General features: G+C 47.6%; 1 protein-coding gene across 1 annotated transcript in view; it reads right to left on the bottom strand.

The window, feature by feature from the left end:
- FH (fumarate hydratase) overlaps nucleotides 1–12,643 on the bottom strand; it is a 59,407-nt gene that overhangs the window by 30,836 nt on the left and 15,928 nt on the right. Inside the window, exon 2 of the mRNA XM_040351013.1 lies at nucleotides 3,252–3,386. Coding sequence (XP_040206947.1) covers nucleotides 3,252–3,386 — 135 coding nt within the window. The remainder of the gene's footprint in view (nucleotides 1–3,251; nucleotides 3,387–12,643) is intronic.

The raw sequence follows: 12,643 nt of genomic DNA, 5'->3' as shown, positions 1-12,643 counted from the left end.
GTATGGCCGTCGTTCCCGCATATAATAAAAAAAAATAATAATTTAGTTTGCGTAAGTCGTCCGTGAATCGGGATGGACGTAATTTACGTCCACGTCAAAACAATGACGTCCTTGCGACGTCATTTAGCACAATGCACGGCGGGAAATTTAGGGACGGCGCATGCGCAGTTTGTTCGGCGCCGCCGTGACTTATGGCACAAATTCGTTGAGGATTCAAACCAAAAAAAGTAAGTTAGGGCGGCGTAGCGTATCTCAGATACTCTGCACCGGGGCAGATCTTTGTGGATCTGCCCTCTTGGATTTAAAGGAGTTGTAAAGGTAAAAGTTTTTTTACCTTAATGCATCCTATGCATTAAGGTAAAAAAACATCCGACAGCACCGCCCCCCCCCCCCCCCCGAGCCCCCGTTTTACTTACCTCACCGTTCGAAAGTCCCGGGCGCGTGCTTGTCATCCTGCTCGCGCCGGGGGGCGGGGCCGAGTGATACAGTCGGCGGCTATGGCCGCTGCTGTATCACGGGAGCGCGCTCGCAAAAGCTTTCCACCATGCGAGGGAGCTCGCATGAACGTGGAAAGCTTTTGCGAGGAGAAGCAGAGACAGCCGCCGAGGGACCCCAGAAGACACGGATCCGGGTCACTCTGTGCAAAACGATCTGCACAGTGGAGGTAAGTATAACATGTATGTTATTTAAAAAAAAAAATAATTGTACCTTTAGTGTTCCTTTAAGAAAAGTCAGTTGGTTTAGATGTGATACAACAACAACAGAATGCAAACTTCTATGCATGTATTAGATGTACAGCTTGGCTGGAATTGCTATTCCAAAAGCAGAACAGTAGGAAGATATTATATGCAAGGCCCCTGTACTTCTGTTTGTGGATAAAAAAAATAATAATAAAAAATCATGCTTTGGGTTGTTTCAATGACCTGCCTTTATTAACTGGTAGTGCTCGAAATGGTCAAGCCATCTGATATAGCTGGCTGCATTAAAAGACTGCTTAAAAGGGAATAACAAACTTTTGGCAGGTATTCTAGCCACTTTGCTCATCATGCCTTTTCTGGAACTTTTTTTTTTTTTTTTTATTAGTATTTTGTGCTAGAAAATTATTTAGAACCCCCAAAAATTATATATTTTTTACACTGTATTTGCGCATCGGTCTTTCAATTGGATAGTTACCCGACTGTGAAAGATAATGTTACGCCAAGTAAATGGATACCCAACATGCTATACTTTAAAATAGCGCAGGCTCGTGGAATGGCGACAAACTACGGTACTTTAAAAAAAAAAAAAAGCTCCATAGACAACAATTTAAAACGTTTTACAGGATACCGGTTTAGAGTTACAGAGGGGTTCTAGTGCTAGAATTATTGCCTTCACTCTAATGATCGCTGCAATACCCCACATATGTGATTTGAACACCGTTTACATATGCGGGCACAACTTGCGTATGCGTCTGCGCGCAAGCACGGAGGGATGGGGCACTTGGAAAAAGTAAAAAACATTCTTATTTATTTTACTGTCTTTTTTTTAAAATCACCTTTATTCCTATTACAAGGAATGCAAACATCCCTTGTAATATAAATAAGCATGACAGGGCCTCTTTATTGATAGATCTGGGATTAAAAAGACCCCAGATCTCTCATTTACCATTAAAAGCAAAATATATTATATATATATATATATATATATATATATATATATATATATATATATATATATATATATATATATATATATATATATATATATATATATATATATATATATATATATATATATATATATATATATATATATATATATATATATATATATATATATATATATATATATATATATATATATATATATATATATATTACACACATACACACACATTTTTGACACTGACATAAAAAAATGTTCTTTATGGCCGAGAAGTGACGTCAGAGGTGGCTCCGGTCCTCCAAGGGCATGGAGTAGAGTGGGGCCATTTTTCCCTAACTCAAATTACTGCCTAGCCATAGGCCACATCGAATGGCTTCCGGGTTTATCGACGGCTGCGGTACAACCGGGAAGCAGCAGGGGGTGCAGCTCTCCTGCCGCCTCTAAAAGTGATCCCGCAGCACATCCACCACTGGGATCACTTTTATGAGATGCTGAATCGCCCACAAAAAAAAAAAAAAAATGATACCAGGGTTACGACACCGTAATCTTCACAGCAAAACTAAGCGCAGGAGTGCCCGCCGGCCCGGGACGAGGGTGGGACCAGCCCTACTCCTCGAGTTAATCAGCAGGGATTGGCCGCTACGACACAGGGTGGTCCAAGCAACCAATCGCCCACTAGCCATCAGGTAAAGTTGGAATGCTCTCGCTCTCCTCCCAGACCTGCTGCATCTCCTGACCCCTGCCCTGCTGTATAAGGTAGGACTAGGTGCTGTTTAAAGGTGGATACCGTTGTCTAAAGGGAGGGCTCTACTCTCTATAGCAGGGGTGTCAAACTGGCAGCCCTCCAGCTTTTGTGGAACTACAAGTCCCATCATGCCTCTGCCTGAGGGAGTCATGCTTTTAACTGTCATCCTTGCAATGCCTCATGGCACAACAACTGGAGGGCCGCCAGTTTGACACCTGTGCTCTATAGTGATGTAAATTGGGTGGGCTGTAATAGATACTGAAATATCAAGGGGGCACTGTAAATGTAAAAGAGTGCTGTCATGTAAAGGGCTAGCTTGATATGTAAAGGGGGGGGGGGTCTGGTGCATTGTAAAGCAGGGCTGCGATGTATAGGTGGGAGCTGTAATGTGATAGGGTCGTAATTAAAAAGGGGGGCTGCAAAATAATTGGATGGCAGTGATGTAAGATGGGGTGCTGTAATGTAAAGGGAGCTGTAATTTATAGAGGTGTTCCAGCATGGGGAAACAAAAAAAAAGTCAGCAGGTACAAGTACAAATACTGTACTTCTACTAAGGGAAACCGGCAATGAAGCCTTTTGGCTTCACAGACGGTTCCCTACTGCGCGAATCGCGCTGCGCTTTCTAACTGGCCGGGCGGCAGGGGAAGGAGGAGGGGGGCTAAACTTCCGAGGGACGGAGCCACAGCGCTGTCTGCGGAAGTGGGACCTGTCAAAAACAGGCCCCCGTTCCCCCCCCTCTGTGAATTTGAATTCATTATCCTTGGTATATAGGCATTTCAACTGTAAATGAAATTTTTATAAACAAATATATATGTGTAGTTGTAGCACTCAAAATGGGATAACTTAGGATCTAGGCACTTACCGGCATGCGTTCAGTCACGCCTCCAATTTTGAAATTCATTGTTGATCGAACAGTTTGGGCTCCATAATACTTGTCGTTCGGGACTTTGAGCTCGCCAAATGTGTCAGATTCAATTCGATAGGATTCGGAACTAGCCTGAAATGACAAACAGTATTTGCTACATCACAAAAAGATTAGAAAAACCTTTAAAATAAAGCCCATGTGTACAGATATAAAAGCTTAACCCAAACGGATATAAAACATAAAAATAAAATAATGAATGTAACAAATTAATGCGGAGCTACAAGCATAGAGAGTAGGGTTGAGCGAACCCGAACTGTAAAGTTCGGGTTCGGTACGGACTTTGGGTTTTTCCCGAAAAAAAAAAAAAAAATGCGCGTAGGTCCCCGCAAATTCAATAACCAGACCCTTTAGGTCTGGTATGGATATTAAGGGGAACCCCGCCGTCAATTTAAAACAAAAATGACGTGCGGTTCCCCCTAAATATCCATAACCAGACCCGTTATCCGAGCACGTTGACCTGGCCGGCCGCAGAAAGGAGGGGGGGACAGATTGCGCCCCCCCCCCCCTCCTGAACCGCACCAGGCCACATGCCCTCAACATGGGGAGGATGTCCCCATGTTGATGGGGACAAGGGTCTCATCCCCACAACCCTTGCCCGGTGGTTGTGGGGGTATGCGGGCGGGAGGCTTATCAGAATCTGGAAGACGCCTTTAACAAAGGGGACCCCCAGAACATGACCGCCACCCCCCCTGTGTGAAATGGTAATGGGGTACACTGTACCCCTACCATTTCACGAAGGAAGTGTAAAGTCTTGTAAAAAAAAAAAACACACACACACACACACACACACACACACACCGTAGAATAAAGTCCTTTATTAATAAAAAAAGAAAAAAACTCCAGCGGTGATAATCCACTCGTTCCCGGCTTCCTGCTTCAACGTTGTTCTGATCCTGCGACGGCTGTGGGTGATCTCCAGCGATGAGACGATCCTGCGACGGCCGGGTGATCTCCGTGACGGGTGGCCCTGCCTCCTCTATATAAGTAATGTCACAGCTTCAGCCGCTCATTCGCTGGGCTGTGTCCAGCAATGGGAGGAGGTCAGCGATGCTGCGCTCCGGATGGATCGTCTCATCGCTGGAGCGGAGATCACCCGGCCGTCGCAGGATCTTCTCATCGCTGGAGATCACCCGCAGCCGTCGCAGAATCAGGACAACGTTGAAGCAGGAAGCCGGGAACGAGTGGATTATCACCGCTGGAGTTTTTTTCTTTTTTATTAATAAAGGACTTTATTCTACGGTGTGTGTTTTTTTTTTACAAGACTTTATACTTCCTTTGTGAAATGGTAGGGGTACAGTGTACCCCATTACCATTTCACACAGGGGGGGTCAGGATCTGGGGGTCCTCCCCATGTTGAGGGCATGTGGCCTGGTGCGGTTCAGGAGAGGGGGGGCCACACTCTGTCCCCCCCTCTTTTCTGCGGCCGGCCAGGTCAACGTGCTCGGATAACCGGTCTGGTTATGGATATTTAGGGGGAACCGCACGTCATTTTTGTTTTAAATTGACGGCGGGGTTCCCCTGAACATCCATACCAGACCTAAAGGGTCTGGTTATTGAATTTGCGGGGACCTCCACGCATTTTTTTTTTCTAAAAGTCCTTGTCCCATTGACTACAATGGGGTTCGGAGTTCGGGTTCCCGAACTTTTTTTTTTAAGTTCGGGTTCGGACCAGAACCCGAACATCCAGGTGTCCGCTCAACTCTAATAGAGTTAAAGGCTTATGCCCTGTACACACGATCGGTCCATCTGATGAAAACGGTCTGATGGACCGTTTTCATCGGTTAACCGATAAAGCTGACTGATAGTCAGTCGCGCCTACACACCATCAGTTAAAAAAACGATCATGTGAGAACGCGGTGACGTAAAACACAATGAGGTGCTGAAAAAAACTAAGTTCAATGCTTCCAAGCATGCGTCGACTTGATTCTGAGCATGCGTGGGTTTTTAACCGATGGACGTGCCTACAAATGATAGTTTTTTTTTTTATCGGTTAGGTATCCATTGGTTAAAATTTAAAACAAGATTGAATTTTTTTAACCGATGGATAAATAACCGATGGGGCCTACACACGATCGGTTTGGTCCGATGAAAACGGTCCATCAGACTGTTCTCATCGGTTTGACCGATCAGCAAAAAAACAGAGTTAGTCTTACCGGAAACTCTGTTTCCAGGAGTCTTCCAGGACAGCCCTTGAGAGATGGAGCTCCTCCCTGGACAGGAAACACATCACCCCCAGCTCTTTAAAAGGCGGTCCCTCAGGCATCTGTTCAGTTTTAATCCAAGAACCGAAGGACGGAGCTGAAATACAGTTAATAACATATATACCATTTACATTATTCATGCATATATATATATATATATATATATATATACCTACCTCAAAGCATAGGGTGGGAACGTGCTGTCCTGGAAGACTCCTGGAAACAGAGTTTCCGGTAAGACTAACTCTGTTTTTCCCAAGGCGTCTTCCAGGACAGCCCTTGAGAGGATGAGCAAGCACTCACCAGTTTAGGGAGGGACTACTGCTTGGAGGACTTTTCTCCCAAAGGCCTGATCTTGATTACTCAAGACATCCAAACGATAGTGTCGAATGAATGTTGACATGCTTGACCACGTGGCGGCCTTACATATCTGCTCAGGGGTAGCGCCTTTTTCTGCCCAGGACGTGGCTAACGCCCTTGTAGAATGTGCCTTCAAGCCTTGCGGAGGGTCCAGGTGCAGAGTTTTGTACCCTTCCAAGATGGCCATTTTGATCCACCTGGATATTGTCCCTTTTGAAGCTTGTTTTCCTTTTCGATTTCCGGAAAAAAGAACAAACAGGGCCTCTGATGTTCTAAACTCCTTAGTTGCATCTAGATAGGCAAGAAGGCATCTTCGGACGTCCAGCCGATGCAGCTGTTCTTCTTTGCTGTTTGCAGGTTTATTGCAAAAAGAGGGTAAAATAATGTCCTGACTCTTGTGAAAAGAAGAAGCGACCTTTGGAACAAAAGATTGGTCCGTTCTCAGAATGACCCGATCCTCCAATACCTGCATGTAAGGTTCTCTGATTGATAGAGCCTGGAGTTCGCTGACTCTGCGAGCTGTAGTCATTGCAATTAAGAAGACTGTCTTTAAAGTAATTAACCTTAGAGAAGCCTCTGATATCGGCTCAAAGGGCTCTCTAATAACTGATTTCAACATAATGGAAAGATCCCATGTCGGTACTTTTCGGCATGGGGCCGGTCGTTGTTTAGCAACCGCCTTACAAAATCTGTTAATAAGTGGATCTTGCTGCAGTGAGCGTTGAACGTAAACTGATAAGGCCGCAATTTGAACTTTAATAGTACTTAAAGCCAATTTCTTGTCGATGCCTTCTTGTAAGAATTCTAAAATTGTTGGAGAATCGTATTCTCTCTTCCTATTCTCTTTCAGCCAGAGATTAAATTTTTTCCAGTGTTTCTGATAAATTGCTCTGGTATTTGGCTTGCGACTCTGCAACAGAGTTTTGATCACCCTGTCTGATAGACCCTTAGACTTCAGGATGTCTATTTCAGATACCAAGCCGCCAGATTCAAAAAGGTTGGGTTGGGGTGCCAGGGTGGCCGATCTACTAAGGATAGTAGAAGTGAAAACCACGCCCTTTTCGGCCAAAAGGGGGCTATTAAAATGAGGGAAGTCTTCTCCATCTTGAATTTGGAGAGGACTCTCGGCAAAAGATGAAGTGGAGGGAAAGCATAGGTCAGGTTGAATGTCCAACTGTTCTGTAAGGCATCGACTGCTAGTGGCTGATCTCTTGGATTCAGAGAGAAGAAATTTGGTAGTTTGGCATTTTTCCTGTTTGCGAAAAGGTCGATTTCCGGAAGACCCCACTTGGTAACTATGTCTGCAAACACTGTCGGATCTAGAGACCACTCCTCTTGAGAGATCGACTGTCTGCTCAAAAAATCTGCTAGACCGTTCTGCGTACCTTTGAGATGAACGGCCGATAGAGACTCCAGATTCCCTTCTGCCCAAACAAACATTTCCTTGGCTATATTCATCAGGCTGGGGTTCCTGGTTCCCCCCTGCTTGTTCAGATACGCCACAGACGTGACGTTGTCCGACCTGATCTGCACATGCTGATGTTTTAGTTGGTCTTGAAATGCTGCCATGCCTTTTGCTACAGCTTTTAACTCTCTGTAATTTGATGAGCGCTTCTTTTCTAGGTGACTCCAAAGGCCTTGCGCCCATTGATCCCCTAGATGGGCTCCCCAGCCTTGATTGCTGGCGTCCGTCGTCAGTATGAGCACCACCGAGGGGTTCCACAACAGACCTCCTTTCAGATTGTTTTGTTTTCTCCACCACCAAAGTGCTTGTTTTGTTTTTTCTGAAAGAAACACTTTGTCCTCCAAGTCCTTTCCTAAAAGATTCTGTAAAAGGAATGACTGGAGCGGTCTTTGGTGAAACCTGGCCCATTTCACTGCTGGTATGGAGGCTGTCATGAGGCCTAGAACCGACATTATCTCCCTTATTGTTACAGGGAGATTTGTCTGTATTTGCGCTACTCGTTGAGTTATGTGATCGATTTTTTCTTGAGGAAGAAAGGTCTTCTGTTCTGTTGAATTTATTATATAGCCCAAAAACAGGATCTCCTGAGAGGGAATGAGGTTTGATTTCTCCTGGTTGATGATCCAACCTAACTGAGTCAACCACTGCTGGGCGACCACTAGGTCTGCCAGCAGTTTTTGCCTCGTCGGTGCTAAGAACAGTAAGTCGTCTAAGTATGGGACGACTGTTATGCCCTGGAGTCTTAGGGGGGCCAGTGTCTCCGCAAGAATCTTGGTAAAGATCCTCGGGGACGAGGAGAGGCCAAAGGGAAGAGCTTGACTCTGAAAATGATAAATTTTTTCTCTCATTTGAATTGCTATGCGGAGGAACTTTTGGGAGCTTTTCCTGATAGGAATATGAAGGTAGGCATCCTTCAAATCTATTTTTGCCATGAAACAATCTTTTTGAAGCAGATTTTTCACAGAATAGATCGATTCCATCCGGAACTTTTTGTATCGAATGGCCGTGTTCAAAGGTCTCAGGTTGAAGATCAGGCGGTACTTGCCTGACGGCTTCCGCACTAAAAAGACGTGCGAGTAAAAACCCTGACCCTCCTCTTGTTTGGGAACTGGTATGATGACCTTCTGATCTACAAGCTCTCCTATGAGATGCTGTAATGCCTGTGCTTTTGTCTGATTTTTTGCCAGTTGTGTAATCAAGAACCTTTTTGGTGGTGCTTGATCGAACTCCAGAGCATAACCCCTTTCTATGACTCCCCTGACAAAATTGTTGGAGGTCAGTTTTTTCCATTGTGGAAAGAAGTCCCCCAATCTTCCTCCCACTTGGATCCTGATATCACTGGGTTTTGGGATTTTTGTCAGGAGGGTTAAAGAGCACATTGGCTTTCTTTTTCCCCCCTTGCGTCGCCCAGGGTCTATTTGACTTCCCTTTTTCCTGATTTTTCTTTTGCCCTTTAAAGGGACGAAAAAACTTCTTGAAACCTGACTTTTTCTTGTCAGGAAAAGTCTTCTTTTTATCCGCAGTGCGTTCTAACGCTTCATCTAGCGGAGTGCCAAACAAAAAATTTCCTGAAAAAGGAACGCTGCAAAGGCGTAACTTAGAGGCAGTGTCTCCCGGCCAGGTTTTGAGCCAAAGAGTTCTCCTCGCAGCCACTGATAGAGAAGTTGCCCTGGCTGAAAGTTTTACCGATTCTGCCGAGGCATCGGCAATAAAGCCCACGGCTTTAAACAGCATGGGAAAGGATTTTAACAACTCTTCTCTAGACGTACCTGCTGTCAGGTGTTCCTGCAATTGTTTGAGCCAAAACTCTAAATTACGTGCTACACACGTGGTTGCTAATGCTGGCTTAAGGTTAGCCATGGCCGTGTCCCAGGATCTTTTGAGGATAACATCCCCTCTTTTATCCATAGGATCCGCTAAATGTCCCATGTCCTCGAACACGAGGTCTGAGTGTTTAGATACCTTTGCTAGTGGGGCATCAAGTTTTGGAGATTGATTCCAGACCGCAGCAGGGTCCTCATCAAAGGGGAATCTCCTTTTTAAACCCCCTGAAAAGAAGGGCCTCTTGTCAGGTTCCTCCCATTCTTTCAGGACCAAGTCTGAAACTATTTTGTGCACTGGAAAAACCTTCTGTTTTTTCCTGCTTAACCCCTGATACATTTTATCATGGCGTGAAAGCGAAGCTTTTTCCTCCTTCAACTCTAATGTCTCATGAATAGCCCCAATTAGTTCATCTACCTCCTCCTGGGAGAGTTTGAATCTAGTAGGGGTGTGGGAGTCATCCTGAACATCTTCTTGCCCAGAATCTCCCTGGGAAGAATCTGCATCAGAATTATCAAGGGAAATCTCCTCATTCTCTACAGGATCACCTGTTCCTGATGCTACCAGAATTGGAGAGGTGGGCACCTCCTGCTGTCTAGCAGCTGAACCTGCAATCTGTGTGTCAGCAATTAGTTTTCTGAATGATTGAAAGGTGGCTTGCATTTCATCTTTAAATGAACCCAGAAATTTATTGAGTGGGGAATCTTCTTCGCTATTCACCACAGTAGCAATACAGGGACCGCATAAACTTTTGGTATATGGGGGGCGTGGCCTGGACATGGCTGAGTGAGGATGTGAGATAGCAGAGCTCCCGGCCTGAAACCCTCTTTTACCGGCCAAAACGCCTTAAAAACTCGGCATGCAATCACAGAAGAAAAGCGGACCTAAACCCACTACTCGCGTGACCCGTTCTGGAGCAGCTACGGGGGATCTACATACTTTTTTCCAGCCCAGACCGCAGAAATCAACCGGGGCGGGAGCGGCAACACCACGAGGCGCACAGGCTGATTCGCCGGAGAACTTGGAACCGGAGCTCTGGACCTTTCAGCCTGAAGACCCGGAGCAACCCACCGTGTCGCCGACGCCCACGGAAGCCTCCGAACACTACATGGCATCCCCGGCCTACTCTCCGGGAGGCCAGCCGCCGGAACAGGACATACGGACCCTACTACAGGCCTTGCCTACGCGGTCGGACATAGAGGCCCTGATCCTGCGCCTAGAGGAGACACACAGACGTGACTTCCAAGAGGTCCGAGCGGAGGTCTCCACCCTAACAGACAGAGTGTCGACGGGAGAGACATCGCTGGCGGAGCTGGAGCGGAGGGTGTCGGGCCTAGAACAGGCTAGAGACCAGCACCGGGATACGGCGATCGCACTGCAGCTCCACCTGGAGGACGTGGAGGACAGGAGCCGCCGCAATAACGTGAGGATCCGCGGAATACCGGAGGAGGTGGGAGCGGAGGCACTAGATGGAAGACTACAGGGCCTGTTCCGGGAGATCTTGGGAGAACCGGCGGAAGAGGTGGAGATAGACCGGGCGCACAGGGCACTAGGCCCGAGGAACCCGGACCAGGATAGGCCCCGTGACGTGGTATGTAGACTGCTGCGGTACGCACAGAAGGAACGCATCCTTCGTCTGGCCTGGGAACACGGCGCAATTGAGGTGGAAGGAGCCCAAGTCAAAATATTACCGGACCTGTCCAGGGCGACACTACGACGCAGGGCAATGTTAAAGCCCGTGCTGGAGTTGGCCAAGGAGCACGGACACACTTACAGATGGGGGTATCCCCTTTCAGTGACCTTCCGTAAAGAGGGCCGAGCCTACACCCTGCAGACGCCGACGGACCTACCCGGTCTATTCCAGTTCCTGGGAACGGAACGAGTACCGGTACCTGACTGGCTCCAAATTCTACCTAGACAGATCGGAAGATCGGGCCCCTCCAATGCTGGAGCTCCGTACCCACCACGCCAGCAACGACAGGGTAGGGGGAGACGGAGAGCCCCTTCTGGAGGAGGACTACAAGGTTAAACCGTGAGTAGGCCCTGGGCCGCAGCTGATCACCTGAAATGTGCTCAACCCCCCCTGACGTTATGACATTATGCCAAAGTTTGGAGAAGATCCTCCACAGTTGAGTTGGCGACCCTGTCCCTGCTCCTTGTGGGCCCCCCCTGCTCAGGATCTCGCCACGAGTACCAGGAGTAAGTCGAGGGGAGATTACAGGAGCAGACCCATCCCCCTGTTATGGCCCGGCAACACCTTCCCGTCCCCAGGAATATGGGAAGGGAGATGGAAATTGGGTTAAACCACACTGTCCAGACCACCCCAGCGGAACAGGGCCACTGATACGAGAATCGGGACAAGGAACCTTCCAAATCCTTAGCATACACTCTCAGGGAGCCTGTTCTGGCTTGTACACTCTGCCGGAAGCTTGCCCATTCTGGAGGAATCGCCGTGCCGCGATGTGCGGATCTTGACTGGGATGGCCCGAGAGGGGTGGGGGTGGGGGATGGATACCTATGTTGCCCCTAATTAGCCAGGAATGCAGGACGTTGTGTCAGGAGCTGGGGATGGTTGGCACCACGGTACACCCCACACCGCCGGGGGGCTCCCCGGTGGCCCTGGGTGAGGTCTGAACTCCCGCCGAGCCCCGGAGGCTGAGAGTCCCCTAGGCGACACCTGGGGGAACCTGTTTGGTGACTTGCTGGGGGACAACACTGAGACGAAGCAACCTAAAGCAGGAAACAGAGACGGAATGTTTAGCTCTGATGGTTGGTCGGGAGGTGGGGGGCTCGAGGGGAGAGGGGGATGGGATATACACACCAAGGTAAATAGGGGGTGGATGGGCGGTGAGACGGCTCTATGATTAATGTGGCCCTGGATGCTGAACTAAATACGGAGGAAGGCTGATGCCTCCAGATATAAAGGAGATAATGCTACTGTTACATGGTTAAATGCATAATAAGTTTATTACAAGATAAAAGTAGTTATGTCTAGATAGACCATTCTCGCAATGTTTCTGCTGACTGACATGTTGAATACGATTGTTTTGCCTTGCATTGTTACCGACTGTTGGCGGGGGGGAGGGAGACGGGGTCCGGGGGCTTGCTCCACTGTGCCTGTCTACCTACCTACCCACTTAGGCCCACACTCGAACTCCAGCCAACGGCTGGCGAGTGTTATAGCCGTTTAGGCTACTTTAGATTCTCTTTTTCCTGCCGCACACTCTTGTGCTGGCCTCCTAACTCAAACCTCTATCTTACACTATTCTTTTTCCTTGCAGACTCTTTTTCTGCCTACCCCCCCTATTCTTGGACTCAGCTTACCTGTTAAGCACCCGTTCCCCCCCCCCTCCCCACCCCTACCCTCTTATCACTCCCATAACCCGAGTCGCGAGGATGGACACGCTAACAGTAGTGTCGCTGAATGCCAAGGGGCTAAATATCCCGGAAAAAAGGAGGATGCTCCTACACGACATGCGCCG

Source organism: Rana temporaria, chromosome 4, assembly GCF_905171775.1.
Source record: "Rana temporaria chromosome 4, aRanTem1.1, whole genome shotgun sequence".
Lineage (NCBI taxonomy): Eukaryota > Metazoa > Chordata > Amphibia > Anura > Ranidae > Rana > Rana temporaria.
The sequence above is the reverse complement of the archived record's forward strand: the minus strand, read 5'-3'. Positions and strand labels throughout refer to the sequence as shown.